The sequence below is a fragment of the Spea bombifrons genome, chromosome 3 (assembly GCF_027358695.1).
Source record: "Spea bombifrons isolate aSpeBom1 chromosome 3, aSpeBom1.2.pri, whole genome shotgun sequence".
NCBI classification, from domain to species: domain Eukaryota; kingdom Metazoa; phylum Chordata; class Amphibia; order Anura; family Pelobatidae; genus Spea; species Spea bombifrons.
Window position 1 is genome coordinate 76,527,951 of NC_071089.1, and position 16,155 is coordinate 76,544,105.

A 16,155-nucleotide genomic window follows, 5' to 3' on the forward strand; every position below is an offset into this window, starting at 1 on the left:
TCACTAGGACGTTTGGCTGGACCTCCCCCAGAGAGAAAGTCGCCATCTCTCCCTTATCCCATGTAAACCATTCCCCCCCCCCACACCGTGTTGGGTAATTACAGTGTCAGCCGTCACAATATAAGTTGTCTGTCAGTAAGTTATAGCTAGGATTAACCTCCGGAGAGCTTAGGAAGTTTAACCCCCCACCCCTGGGACTTGGAGCTAACTTAGATCACACATCTCATAGCTGGGATAATGGTGACTATCTCTTATATTATCGGGGGTGTCATTTCCCTTTAAATATGGCACTTAGATCATGGCTGAGCGATGGGGTTTACACAATCCTGACTCACCGTATTTGATATGTATATATATGTGGGTGTTGCACAGTTGTTTCCTTGTCAATATTTAGATGTCGCCACAGCCCAGGCAACTGGATCCCTGAAGAAATGCCTTTGAAAAGCGCCCTTTGGTTATTACAAATCTGACAACATTCGTTTATTTTTAATCCGTAGATTTCTCACCCCTCTAAAAAATACCGCTGGGAAACAGGCATGATTGTATTAGGCAATTAAAGGGGCAATTAAAAGGGATTTGCGGCCTTTTCTACAATGTACAATGAAGAAACCCATGTCAGAACATGTGTAGATTAAAACAAGTAATTTATGTGTATTAAACCCCACTCCTTGGATATATCATGGGAACCACCATCTTTAACATTTGTAAGTACCCTACCTGGTTCTGCCAATAACCGTGCCCCCAACAGATGTGTTCTTGCTTTGGGGGGGGTACCTTTATACAATAACTAAACTTTACTCTCATATTAAAAAAATGTTTTTTTTTAGATGTTTTCATGAGAGGTTACATGGAAATTATTTTACTCTGTCAATCAAACCTTCCTTTACTTCCGATCTAGAGGCTGCCATTGCTGTCAGTCATGTGATATTTAGGGCGAGTTTCCTGCTCAGACACCACACCGAGCTGATACTTTATGGCAATATTACCGAAGTCCACTCCTCCATAGAACTTCTATCTGGCTGGCTTATTAATGCTCTGCATATTGTTTCATACGGTGAATACCAGTAATTCTTGTAAATGAGTTTGGGCCCACTGCTTTTCTTCTAAGTATTTGTTTAAGGTGTATAAACTTTTTTTACGGGTGCTCAAATAAAGCAACCAAACCCGTGTTTAATTTGGATTGTTTTGTGGTCTTGCTCAGCTGAACACCATCTTGCATCTGATAACAAGAACCGGGTTGGATATCTATCTACATGGACTCGTAATAAAATAATAAAATGAAACACATAGGGCAGAGGTCAGTGGTGCTCGCCATAGAACATAGTAACCAACAAAGCCTCTTCTTTAGTACCAGTCAGCCACTGACTCATTTTACTGGTCCGGTTAACTGTTTGGTGCCTGGCCTAGTGTGTGACTCACAGAGAAAGCATGGCTTTCACAAAGTACAGGAGGGGAGTTTATTTCAAAGAAGGAGAAATGTTAGAACATAATCTAAAACTAGAGGGTTAGAGGCTGAATATGTAATGTAAGGAAATTTTAGTTTACTGAGATAGTGGTCAGTAAGTAGAACCGCCTCCCAGCAGAAGTGGTAGAGGTGTATGCAGTGAGGAAATTTAAACATGCATGGGATGAGCAAATGGCTATCCTAAATCTCAGATGAGACCAATGACCGATTAAGGGCTAGATGGGCTGGATGGTTCTTATGTGCCTTCACATGTTGCATGCCTTCACATGATGCATGTCTGATCAATACCGTGATTCACTTTTGAGCCTCTTTACCTAATGTATCGTTTTAAATGATTCTGTCGTTTCTAGCTTTGTCGTACCCTTTGAATGTACGTGCTGTGAGAAGCACTGTGTCACTTGCTGCAGCGATATAAATAAACAGAAATATAAGTTATAAGCTATACGTGTAAAGAGTTTATTCATCTTGCCCGTGGGGGGCGTAGTCAGAGGGGAGCGGAGGATAGGGGAGGTGAGTTTAGAATGGGCATGTTATTTGTTATGCAGCTTTAGCCCCATGTGCCCTGACCTCAGCTGCCACCAGGGGTTATCACGTGAAGGATATCAATAATCAGGATATCAGCACCTATTTTCCATGGTAAAGTTCCTATATAACAGCCTCAGCTCCAGACATCACACAGCCTTAGCCAGGCTGATTTCAAATACATGGCACAGCATACAAAATAGTTTGATAAGTGTGTTTAATGACACTGAAAGCTGTTAGAAAGCAAATGTATCGTTTTCACCTGTTTCTACTTAAATCAAGCAAACACGAGTAACAGAAATAGGAACAGATTGAAAATATTGATCTTTTTTGCCTACTCCATGCATCCTTTTTTTCCCCTCATATCGAGGCATCTCTGATTCTTCAAAAGCCGTGCCGCGTATCCACTCCTCAGTCTACAACATTTCTGTAACGTTCTGTCCTCGCACGACGTGCTCCTGAATCTCCATTCCCATCACACCGTCCTCATTGCCATGTTTATTTCAATTCCGCTTTCACTGCGCGTGGTATAAATCTCACTGTGTAGAGCAGATCTCTCAGACACGCTGTTCTTCTCCTTATCACGCTGACCCTTTGCTTGCAATCAGCAGGCATTGTTCTGCCAGTTTCCTTAAAGGCAAATGGTCCGCCGGAGGCAGACTTGTGTGGGACAGGAACATAAAGGGCAGGGCTGAGGGGTCAGACCCTGAGCAATAGAATAATAGCTAGGAGCACGAATGGAGTAGTAGCAGATGTTGCTGAAAGAATAAGGGCGTTCCTAAAGCTCACTGCGAGGAGGTTGCCTGTCAGTTCAGAGCAAGCCGAGGAGAGCAGCATTGCTTACCGCAGACACTGGATTGTACAGAACACGCAGGACGTATTCATCGTCGATTCATACTTCTTTCATCGGGCTCGCTGCGGAGGATAACGCTGTGACTGCATTCATTTCAGATCCTCGGCGTGGTGGAACTTCTTACTCTTCATTATTCTTGTCATTATTGATCTCGCTGGGATGCAACTCAGGATATAATATAAGAACCGTCTAACTGATGCGTCATAAAGCCAATATTTTGCTTGCTGGGTTTTTAAGGATAAAACACAGCGTATTTAGTATTTTAGTTTTAGAAAAACTGCAATCTATGGGATCTTTAACTGCTGCCTATGAAGAGTGTTTTGTGTTATCATGAAGGAGCCTGGATGATAAAGTTTAATTTTGGAGGTTTGTACTATGATGCTGATTACTCACTTTTCCTGCGTTTTTGTACGTCTTGCACTACTATGTCTTATTGGGCACGAAGATTGTATTTCACAGGCTATTTAAATGGATTACAGTTAATTAGTAACCCACGAAGGATTGTGAACGGTCTGTTTTCCTCCGCGTAGTGTTTGGAATCTCTTCTGCAAGCTTAAACAAAGATCAACAAGGACTGATACAATTCTGCTATGCACTCAACAAATTGTGCTTATTTAAGGGTTCTTTCCGTTCACTTTAGCACTTTATAGGCGTTTATAGTCATGCAACGTAACATTCCCAGTCCCCAAAGTTTTTGTGCGACTTTAGGAAAAATTGGTATTTCATAGTTTCGAAATGATGGTTTGGATTTTTAAAGTAATATTTTGACCTCTGTAGTATTTTTAAGAAAAAAAAAATGGGCAAGCCGCTGAGCCGGCCGGATTGTTTACGTCAGAACCCCACATGTGTTGGAAAGGTGGAGGAAGAAGATTTTAATATTGAGGACTGTTACGTTCCCCAGAGATCGATCTATGACACAGTGAGGTTAAATGAGCAGATAGATTCTGGTTCCAAGGGTAGCCTCTCCTCCAGGCATTTTAGTGACCGAACCTTGCCGTACAGCCAGAGGACACTGGACAGCAGTACTTTATGTAGCAACGGTGCACTGGCATCTGGGACTGAATATAGAAGCCGGGAAATTGAGCCAACCAAACTGGATGAAAAAATGATATTTGACGCGCTTAAGATGAATCGAGATATCATTCGGACTGGAGGACGACACAGAGACAAAAGTAAAACGGAAAAAAGGGAGCATAGGAGGTCATGGAGGATGTTTGTACCGGTAAACCTAGCAGATTATGTGTGTAGAAATGAAAGCCCGTGTATTGGAAGTCCTGTTTCTGATCCATTAAAATCAAGTACCTGTAACAAGGAAACCAGCTCGCTAGCCTCAGAAAATGACTCTGGGTTGTGCAGCCCTCAGGTTGAAGGAGAAGAAAAGAAAGATTCAATGGCCATGGAAGGAGAGTCTGCTTTGTGCTGTGTGGATAACGGTAACATGGTCGACAGGTTATTTTCAGGGATTTCTAACAGTGATCAGCACATTCCTTTCCTTTTATATACAAAGGCACAGAGTGACTTAGATTGCAGCTTGATAACATGCAGTATTCCAGATTCTACAAGTCCTGAAGTCCAGAGTGCCCTGAACTCTGACGTTGACCTGGATAGCGAGCATTCAGTGCCATATGGGGACTATGTGAATTTAGAAGAAACATTTCATTTATTTGAAGAAGTGGAAAGCCAATGCTATACAAATGGGCATGGCATGACCCCTTCAGAGAACACATCCGATGATTTTGATGGTGGTTTGAGTTCTAGAACTGATGACACCTCTAATGGTAGCAATCATGACACAGATTTTTTGGCACATAGTCAGCCACCTCATAGGATAGCACGTATAAAATCTTTAAGAGTGCTGGGTTCCACCTCAAATTCAGAGATAGAGGGCACATATATACTTCCCAAAACTATTCCTCTCACAGATAAATGTAGAATACGGAGAAAAGAATCTGAACAAGAACTACTGACAACCTCGCAATTCTTTCCCAGAAAGGTAATAACCAGAATCTCTTGTTCTTCTGTAACATCTAATAATGCAACAACAGTGTTCAACTTTCTCATATCGTTTAGATGGGTGTTTCGTAGCCTATTTTCTAACCAAGTGATTTTTCTTCTGCAGGAAAACTTTTTGCTTATAGTGCCAGTAGGTTCTGCAGTGCATTAGGACCAATTTAGGAAGAAATATATGTCACATATCATTTCATGTACTGAAGTACTTCTGGGCAATGGAGAAACCCTAAGGGGAACTGATGTATGACCCCAATCCTTGCACTTTTAAATTGGCGGACATACATAGTTCTGTAATAGCTGTTATGGCCCAAGACAAGGCCCTAGCAAGCATCCTTGGTTGCCTTAAGGATGACCCCTCTGTGTACAAGTAATGCAAATCTAGAAACACTGATCTGTGTAACATTTGTGCATGAACAGGGTTAACACCAGGTAAGTGACATGACATTCCCATTTCACAGCACACTAAAGTGCAATTTATTTAGAAGCCCCCATTATTCTCAAGCCAGCAGCTCATTTCATAAACACATTGAGAAGTCAGACACCCCAAGCAGAAAGCTATCCGTCTGTATCAGCTCAGCTCTGTTAAACAGATGTCTGGACAAAACTAAGTAACTTGTTATTTTGCTTTGAATGCTAAATAGGATACATTTTGGAGAGGTTATTTGGTCACCTTTTAAATGGCAGCTCTTTGACAACAGTGATTGCTCCCAGCTGTCAGAAATCCTGTGCTTTATTGTCCAGATGGTGTAGCTTGTTTCTTTTTGGAACACGTAAAAGTCGCCCCTGTCACACAATGACACTGTGGTGGAGCTTTAGTTTTTTTCTATTAAACAAATGAATTTTTGGTAGGTGTACTTGTCCAATTAGAGGTTACGGTCCCATACTGAACCCATATTGATATGGGCTGTTTCATTTGGAAAAACAAAGGGAATCTATTATTTCCACCTTTATACGCACAATTCTGTCTGTGATGTATACATTTCGGAGCTATAGGTTGGCTGAAGTAAGTGGTGGTCTAATTATTTCTGCCAGGTTGCTTTTGGGTGCTTTTTTTCGCATTGTAAAAGTAGAGGAAGTAGAGTTTGGAATACATAAAGCAATAAGACAATTGATTTCAAAGTGATAGAGGTCCTTTAGATTTTAAGTTCTTTCAAACGGGTCACTTTGTTTCAGCTTGTTTTTAACAACAACATAAGTATTCATACACGTGGGAATTAATTTTGCATGGACTCCAATGCATTTTACTGTAAATTAAAGCATTCATTGTTTAGTTATTGGAGTTAGGAAATGAGAACATTTAACATTCAAGTAGGACTGGAGTTGAGTTTGGGTAAGGATTCTCACATGGTTCTTATTTAGCATGTTACCTTTATCTCTAGCTGTTGTGACCCTGACCCAACATTTTGTAGGTATTGCTCAGTGAGTACTATTGGACTGTGCTGGGAACCTATTTTTTCCCCCCTGGCCATAATTTCCATACGAGACAGGTCGATATAGTCAGGATTAGGCTAAATTTAGATATCTGACTGTTAACAACTGATGAGAATCATATTGCAGAAGAGCTGGTGCACACAAGATGCATGGATGACCTCAACTGAACAGAAAACATGGCAGCTTCCATCAGAAATATGTGTCATTGAGTCGAGGGCAAGCCGAAACGTCAATGAGCTTGTTTATGGCAATTAATGTATGTCGACCAGACAAGCTGTAATGCTCGTGGATCAGATCCATATCTGAGTGGCATGACAAACACTCGTTTCACAATTTTACATTTCAGTTATTTAATTCTCACTTTTTGCACCATTAATCCACATATACTAAATTAGACCCTTCAGACACTTCTTTCTTTAATGGGATTTTTTTCCTCTTTTTAGTAACTGGCTGAAATATCAGATCATGGAATGATAGGTAACTACTGGCTCTGCTAATTGATGAATAGAAACCCTCTGAATTAAGTGGGACCTGTTCAGGATAATTACAATTTAGTGCTTTACTCTAGTGGCAGTTGACAGAAAATAAGCATCTCAGTCAATGGTATATGTGAGATATATAATATATATATATATATATATATATATCGACATTTGATGGTCATACACAATTTATATTTATACTGTTTGTTTCATTATATTTTAGCTAGGCAAGTACTAAAAGTTAAGGGCCATGTTTGAAACCCTGGATAGTTACATTAAACAGCGTTTGGTGCTATACCCGGCATAATCTTGCAGAATTCTCTTTGTATTGATCATTGTTAACATACCAACCAGCTTATTAATCAGTGTCTGTATGTCCCAGTATTTCAGATGGTTTAGCATTGCCCTGATGCTATTTTATTTACTATATAACTGTTAAAGCAAATGATCCTGATAATGATACTGAGAAAGCTTTAATATATACATCAAATGCTGTATAATGACAGAAGGAGAGTCACGTGATAGAAAAAACCCCATGTTTTGGTGAACCACAAATACAATAATTGGTCTTTTTATACTGTAGCATAACATATCCCTTTTGTCTGTAACAACGTAAGTAAATCTCTAGCTTGCCAGTACTTGTTTAACTTTCATTAAATCCCTAATTAGAACTATTGAGAATAATGCACGCCTTAAAGGGGCAGTAAAAGGCATAAAAAGCAACATCTTTTTTACTTCTCAACATGTTTTTTGATCCTAATGTGGCTCTGGGTATTTCCAGAATGGTTCAGCTTGTTGACACACATGTTTCCCAATAGGATAAGCTTCAGTGGAGGTATGAAGAATGATTCTGGTGCAAACTGGTAAAAGTGGAGCCAGGAGAAGTACCGTTGAGTCTGTTGCAATGGTGATTAAGCCACCTTAACCAAATTGCTTTAAAAGTGGACTTTTTGGATAACTCTCAATGTATCTGGGAAATCAGTGAGCTCACAGTTCTGTAACTTATCACTTAGATGGTGTTGGATAAGATAATTAACCTTCCAGCAGACGTGGTAGAGGTTAATACAATGGGGCTGAATAAGGTTTGAAGTTTTGCAGCAGGATGAAAAATAGGCCAGAACATATATTTTTGTGCTGTCTTGACAGAAGTTGATTCCGATGTCAGTCTCAGGGCTGGAGTTAATGTTATATCATTTGGAGGTGTGTAGAATAAGGGGAGAGTATACTTAATTAATGGTCTTAAACATTTACGCTAAACGAGTGCTCAAGCCATCTCATCTGTTCTAGATAAGAATAATAACTGCTCCCATCTACGTTATAAGAGAGAAGCTTGCTCTATACCTGGTTCACGCAGCTGTGTTACTGTCACTTTTAATGCCACTGTATAGAACTAAGAACAATAGGTCTGAATAGCACGTTCAGTTACTTCAGACGAGAAGTATCTGTAAGTACAACCCTTAGTCAGTCAATCCAATTGAATTCTAGGACTATACGAAATAAAGAGTAGCCTCGTCTCAGTAGGGAATGAACATAGAAAGAGAAAACAGTCTCAGTGTAACTTTAAAGTTGCTTCCATAATTCTAGATCAAAATTTTAATTTGGGCTGAATTAAAGGAAATAACCCGTTAACATATTTTTCTGTGATGAACACGATATCCAATTGAAGCCATTTTTCTTCAGTCTTAGGGGGTGAACTTGTTGCCAAATGTTTCAAGCTGATTTGTTTCATATCTTGATATTTAGATTCTAGTATTTGGATATGTGCAACATATCTTTTGTTACAAATTTTCACTGACCTGTTATCAATGAAACAATTACATTAATAAACAAATATCTCATTGTTGAAAGCAATCAATTTAGTTTCATCTCCAAAAACAAAAACTGCTAGTTTGAGATCAATAGAGTGGGTTGTAAAAATCCCCCAGTGAGTCGTGACTAAGCCCCTGATCCTAGTGGGGACACAATGTAGCTGGATTTGGCACAGGGCCACATTGAAGTTAAAAGGACTCCGTCTCCGAGCAGTCCTTGCTTTTATCTCATGGTTAGGTGACTGCTATCTTAACCAAGAAATATGCTTAACCTACTCTGTTCCATTGATACAGATTGCTGCACAGCCAGAGATAATACAGATTGTGAAAACTGAAGCTAAGGAGCAGCTGGCAAATATATTAAACCCTGTTAACTGACCAGGGGGCAAATAAATTGTGGACCTATCCTAAAGCCCCCAAGCACAAACTACTTAAAACCTTGCAGAATGTTAGACGTTAACTTTTCAGGAGAAGCCGCCTTATCTGCTTGCTTAACTGCCCTGCTAATGTGTGTTGTGTTTGCCTTTAGTAGAAGAACAAATCCATCCAGTTCCCTAATCTAAAAACAAACACAGCACACAAAACTAAAACAGGGTTGTGTGTTTGCAGTCATCAAAGGTGTGTGGTTGTCTTACATGACAATAATTAGCTTGTTAATCAGGGCCTCGGAGTTGAATGCTAACCTGTGTTTAGGCGGCCATGCTCTTTGTTCCGGAATTACCTTCTGTCTTCAAAAGGAGTATTCCTGTTTGGCTTTTGTTATAAGGCAGAATTTACCCTCATAACTGCAGCAGTCTGTGATGTGGTTTTATCGTTTCAGCCATGCGGTTTATTATTTCAGAGAGTTTGTTTTGGTGTTTCCTTATAGTGTTAGCAGTAGCGCTGACAATGTGCCTAAGACATAATACACAAGGTACGCTTTTTCAGGTAAAAGATAAAGGCAGGATCCACTTTGCCACAACATACTTATGTGAGAATTCAAACAGAATGATGGAATCTAAATGCCATTAGTGAATGTGTGGAAACTGCTGCTGTAGTAGATTGAAGCATCTAAAGCTGCCACTGGTCCTGGTTCCCATATAGAGGGGTTTATGGCCATACCTTTCTTTTACCTTTTAATCGCCATCATAAGCATGTGTACCATGACGGGCTGCCCGTGAATTTTTCTATAGGCCCAATTTAAACCTGAGAATAGGTGGCTTTTTACTGTGACCGTGTCCCTGTGAAGGCCACCGACTCATCAAGGAGCTTATTTACCATACGAATTGAGGCCATCATCAACAGCGACATCGTGTACACATGACTGAGATGCAAATGCTGCATTTCCTTTTAGCAAACACACACAGCACATATCATACAAAAATGTCAGCGCTCCTTACCCTGCTCCGTTTATTCGTGATAAGCTCTGTATCGGCCCAAGCAAAATGTCTGCCACTGGGGTAGAATCTACGCTCTAAAAAGTTACTTTGAAGTGCCAATTGAGTTGCCCGTAACGTGGAGACTTTTATTGCACATCTCCGTCAGCTGGGACTAATAGTTCGCTTTTAGCCACTGCTGGTGCATGTGCACTTAATGTGTGTAATTATAATTATTAAGACAATTTGGTGGAAGCGGCAGGTTTGGACATGGAGTGTGATTAAAAAAAATCCCAGACTTGTACATAAAGCCACAGCATTTAATTTCAGTGAAATAATTAACCGGGAGGTTTATGTAGGGATACAGAATGCATTAAGTTAATAACTAAAAATACCGGTAAGCTATATGAAAATTCTAGAATCCTGTATGGAAATGCCATTTAATAATAATAATAATAATATAATATAATAATACCAGCCTCTCTAAATACTGATGTTGGTATAATGGAAACGTGCTAGTTGGGAATTTACTTAAAGGTGAACACTTAAAGTTAATGGTATGAACGTTAGCCCGCAATGCCTTATAATACCACGGCAGTTTTCACTGTGGCTAACCGGACAGATGTTAAGAGTCATATCTCAGACAATAGAAATAATGTTTTCATCATTTTCGTCACAGAGAAAATAATATCACACTTAACATTAGTTATAGATAAAGGCTTGTCTGTTCTTGAGCAAAAACAGTCTAATAATGAAAGCCTAAAATAAACATTGCATATTTCATCCGACGTTTGCACTTTGAGATAGCATCATTGTTACGGAGAACATGAGTCACTGTTATAGTTTCTTCTGGGCTATAAAAACCGACACCAGTATGGCCAGTTAAGCCATTACACTGGTATGGAGCCAGCTCACTCAAACACAAAAACAGGCCTGTAATCATAGATTGTGATAATCTTACATTGTTCTGAGTTTAAATTATTGTCATTACACTGTGTGGTATTAACTGCATTTTATGTAAATTGCCCATAAGTGGTATATTATGTACTCAATAAATCAGAGCCACAAAGACGCTTGTTTTGATTTAGTGCAAGCATGTTCTCAGCACAAAATTACCCTTGTTTCAACTATTCCACCCCTTTTTGATTTCCATTTACATATTTTCATCCTGGAGCGTAATGTGTAGACTTGGTTCTCTTCTGGTTTGCAACAGGGCATGATTAACTTGCACGATCCGTTTTGATTTAACATGGATTGTTTTAAATGCAGACTTTCCAGAAAGAAGAGATTGAACCATTGCAAGCGCGTTTGCAAGAGGTTAACTGGCTAGGCCAAGGACTCATTCAAAGTGCTGGGAAAAACATCAGCACCCAGAGCCTAGAACAGGACCTCGAAGAAGTGAACACAAGATGGAACACCCTAAGCAAAAAGGTAATAGGCCACACATTCCTCAGCATCTCCTGCAAAGCAAGGCGCTGGGAGGCAGGGGTTTAATCAAAATAGATAAGGAAGATTCTGAAGATTCCTGAAATAGATTTTAAATTGATCATGTAACTTTCCAATGATTTCGCTTTAGCGAAGCATTATAGTCATAACACAATTGTTAGCATATAAAACAGACTTAATGGCTCCACTAGCTGAATGTAGAAGTTAAAGGTGTCCCTGGGTGAAGCCCTAACATTAGATTCACCTTTATATCTGTGCAAATATCTATACTGTGCAAATATAGCCCTTCCAATATACAATGATCTTCCCTTGTCACCTCTGGCCAGTACTCTGGTCCAGGGCCTGACCAGGCATTTTGGGACACCAGTAGTGGTGTAAATGTAGGAGTAATAGTTGCATTTGCGATGATTCATACTATCTCATCCACTGTATACATTTTGTGATAGCTGGTATTTGTCGTATTATCTAACCTTATGATTTTCAGGTTGCACAGCGAGCAGCTCAGCTACAAGAAGCCCTCCTGCATTGCGGCAGGTTTCAGGATGCTCTGGAGTCCCTACTGAGCTGGCTCACGGACACAGAGGAGCTCGTGGCCAATCAGAAACTGCCTTCTGCCGAGTTCAAAGTTGTCAAAGCCCAGATTCAAGAGCAGAAGGTACACTTTGGCAGTAGTCCAAAATTCATCTGCGATTATACCTTTCAGATTAGGTTTCCCACCAGACTTCGTACAAGTTTACCCACATCTCGATTTCAAAGAGACTACATGTGTGATGAGTGCCAGTTACAACATAGTTCCCATGAAATATAATCCAGGTTGTCAAGATGGTTTTTCTCAGCACATATGTTCCAGTAGCTGAAATAGTGAGGTTGTGAAACCTTGTACATTTGGGCCACACAACATTGACTTTTGGCCAGGCCATTTTTTCCTTCCTTTTCTGCTAGCACCGGGTTTAATGGATGTGTTCTCTCTGATTCTTTTCTAGTATTTTGATGATTTTAATAAAATAAATATGTAAATACATAAAAATTCCGCTCTGGTGTTTCCAGCTTCTTCAAAGATTACTGGATGATCGTAAACCGACCATTGACCTCATAAAGCGAGAACGAGAAAAGATTGCTGCCTCCTCAGACCAGGCTGATAAGGAGAAGTTACTGAAGCAGCTGAGTGCTTTGGAGCTTAGATGGGATGAGTTACTGAAAAAAGCTGAGATAAGGTACAAACGATTATGATATCAAATGATTACGTTCACTGGACCACACTAGATCACTTACATCTGTTAGAGAATTGAAATGGATTATAGAGAACAACTTTTTGATTCCTAGATGTATACATAGTTAGAAGATAGCTGCTTAATTGCTTGATAATTACTGTATTTGTTAAGCATTCTTATGTCTCATGGTTGGTTACAGTTTTCTGAAATGAGGGGACATATTGTCTTCTACAAGCATGGTGACTTCTTATAAAAAGTTGGATCCGTACAGAATAAGAATCGAGACAAACCGCATGTTTTCATGGCTTCTACAAACAGACTCCATAGCAACTTTCTTGAAATGGTTATGCAAGACTAAATGTATTTTTATTGTATAGGTTATCTGATCGCCAAAAAAAGAATACGTGATTATATTATTATGGTTTCTTTATTTCGGAGATAATACTGGGGTAAATCCACCCAGCATTAATTTAAACACTCGGGGATGAGAATATTTTTTAAACAGACCTGTAGGATTAAGGTATAGATTAATCCCATCTGGTGTCTGCTATCTGCACGCTTATTTCTGGCTGTGTTACTCTGCTGCAAATGAGGTTAAGATGCATTGCTTTTAATACATTTGGCTGACTGTTTCCAATTTTATAGAGCTAAGAAGAATGTTATTTTTTTTTCTTTTTTTATGTCAATGTAGAAAAATGTAAAGGGGAAATTAAACCATTTCTAAAACGATTTGAACTTTTATATCAATTAATAGGAAACACATAATGTTAAAGCTTTATTATCCACCAGTGTATATTCTTTTTTGAATTATTTATAAAGAGCCAGTGTTGTAGATTATTATTAAATGAGAAAATATGATGAAGCCCTTTTCCGGTTAGAAATTACAGTTTATGGTTTAGACACGGGTGCAGCAGAAGATCGGCAGGGATTAATATGCTACTGCAAGCCATTGTTCCATGGGCCCTTATCCTCTTGAATAGGACCCCCTCCAGATGTCCAGTAGATTCGTACAAAAAATACTTTTTAATAATAATAATAATACCTTTTAATTGAACTGAGTGAATGTATTGATAAATGCGTTCTAGGACCATTTAGAAACACCTTTATAAATACTCAGTGCCTCAATTAAAAATCATATATAAAAGTAGATTTAAATATACAACTAAAACAACAATTATCGCATAGAAAGTAATCAAATATTTGCTCTCCAAACGTCTAAAAAAAGCAAGTAAGAATAAAGTTATTTTTTTATAAGCTGTATTGTAGCAGTTGGGGGGGTGTATTTTTTTGAGGAGAAAAAGGATTTAAATGGAAAAGTATTCTATTTAAATTCATTTTTTCAAGTAGTACAACGAAATAATTACAATACAGCTTATAAAATAGATAGAGTTCCTCCAGTCTTACTTCATTGGTTAGATGTCTCATAGATGAATGGCTATTTACTGTAGCGCGTTACAGATTCTGATGGCTCATTGGATAGAGAAACAAACATTGATAACACTAAGATGTCGGAAAAAAACAGACGGGTTCACAAGGGCATGAGCCGTGAGACTACAGAGCGGTGGAGCCAGCAAATGCATTTCCTTCTATAATAATGCATCAAATCCACCCAAACTGTTTATTTAAATCTATAATTGCATCTTGTGGTTCTGGCTTTTCTCTCTGTGCCAATGATGTCATGAGATTCTCTCTATGTAATTACAACACCGCTTTATTATCCACGTTTGAAAAGGAAGTCGTGGTTGCCGGTCTCACTGGATAAAACCTTGTATAATGACATATTTGAAATTGATGATTTTATCAGCGTTTGGGCCGGGTAACAAGCCTCCAAACAAATTAGGGCTATATATATATATATATATATATATATATATAATAGAATGAAAACTATTTTAAGCCAGTTAATAAGATCTTCAGGATATGAATATCCTGTTAGTGTTGATGTGTGTGGCACTGAATACATTGCTTGAGTAAAAAAAGTTTTCCATCAGTTCATCGTTTAGGTGTATGGTGCCTGATTTCAGTTATCACTGCCTGGTAACAAGTACAGAGTCTAATATCACATCAAAAAGACCTAAAGTAAGCCATGACTGCAAAAATTTGATCCCAGGCCGTCTCTCTCTGCCGCAGCTTGTCTTGTGTGCAATAACCCCTATCACGTTGTGTATATTCTGAGGTTATTCTCTTTGCATATCCATCCTAGATATCATTACTGCACATTACCAAATCCCATTAGCAGGAACGTGGACCAACACAATTGGTGTTTTACCTTGTGTTATTAATGAACAACCACAGTACATGTTTAGTAAGGAAGAGATTTGCAAACGTATGGGACACATTCATGGCATTCCCTAATTGTCCTGTAATGTTTTCATCTTAAGTATACTATATTTCACGCTCAATTAATCATATATATATATATATATATATATATATATATATATATATATATATATATATGTATGCTTACCATGTGCTATCTAAGACAATTTGGTTTCTTGTAAAGGTTTATTTTTTATATGTTTTATAATAACTTGGTTTTGCATTTACATACCGAGCTTAGTGGTATATGACTGATGGTCACCTATCTAAACTATATGTATGCTTACCATGTGGTATCCAAGACAATTTGGCTTCTTGTAAAGGTTTCATTTTTTTTAGGAAGGGTGATATTTTTTTATAATAACTTGGTTTTGCATTTACATACCGAGCTTAGTGGTGTGACTGATGGTCCCTGATGGTTTGCAGGAATCGGCAGCTGGACGGCATTTTGGTTGTCGCAGAACACTTTCACAACACCTTGGAACCTTTGTGCGAATGGCTCAGTGCCACAGAGAAGAAGTTAGCAAACTCTGAACCGATCGGTACCCAGACACCTAAACTTCTTCAGCAGATTTCCCAACAAAAAGTAAGAAATAAAAAAAAAATAATGAAGAATTTTCGGGCTGAACTTCTTTTTCTGATGCTGAATCACATTTACATTTTTAAAGCACCATTTTTAATTTATTTCACAAACCTAATCAGTTTGAGAAGATTATATCATGGGTTTTGTTTCTTCCCCTTCCCTTCTAATTTCTATTATGTATTTCCTGCAAGTAACACTATTTATTTGAATGATGTTTAAGTACTTTCTGGTGCTTTAAAAATGTTTGTTTTAACAATCCAGCGTGATGTACAAATAATGTTTAAAAAACTGGAGACACTTAAAAAGTGACTAACAACTTGGAATCTGCTAACTTTTTGTTCCTTTAACAGTCTGTAATGCACGGAGTTCACACAAAACTTAAAAAGTGACTAACAACTTGGAATCTGCTAACTTTTTGTTCCTTTAACAGTCTGTAATGCACGGAGTTCACACAAAGGGGGGTCTTTTCTCATCGTTTGAAAATTTCCTCGGTACAAGAAAGAATTCAATCACGGCACGTTAATGAGCACATTCATTGTGACTGGCTTTATTTCTAATATGATCTGGTTGTATTATGAATGCCTAAACATCTTATCTAAAATATATACGTTACAATAATAAAAAGTTATACAAATATAACATTAAACACCTGTTCATGGGTGTACTA

The 16,155-nt window shown here is 38.5% G+C and overlaps 1 protein-coding gene across 1 annotated transcript in view; it reads left to right on the top strand.

Moving 5' to 3' along the window:
- The window catches only part of DST (dystonin), a 219,477-nt gene that overhangs the window by 165,364 nt on the left and 37,958 nt on the right, over positions 1–16,155 (top strand). Inside the window, 4 exon segments of the mRNA XM_053458898.1 lie at positions 11,196–11,357; positions 11,857–12,027; positions 12,420–12,586; positions 15,332–15,491. Of these exon segments, the coding sequence (XP_053314873.1) occupies positions 11,196–11,357; positions 11,857–12,027; positions 12,420–12,586; positions 15,332–15,491 (660 nt within the window).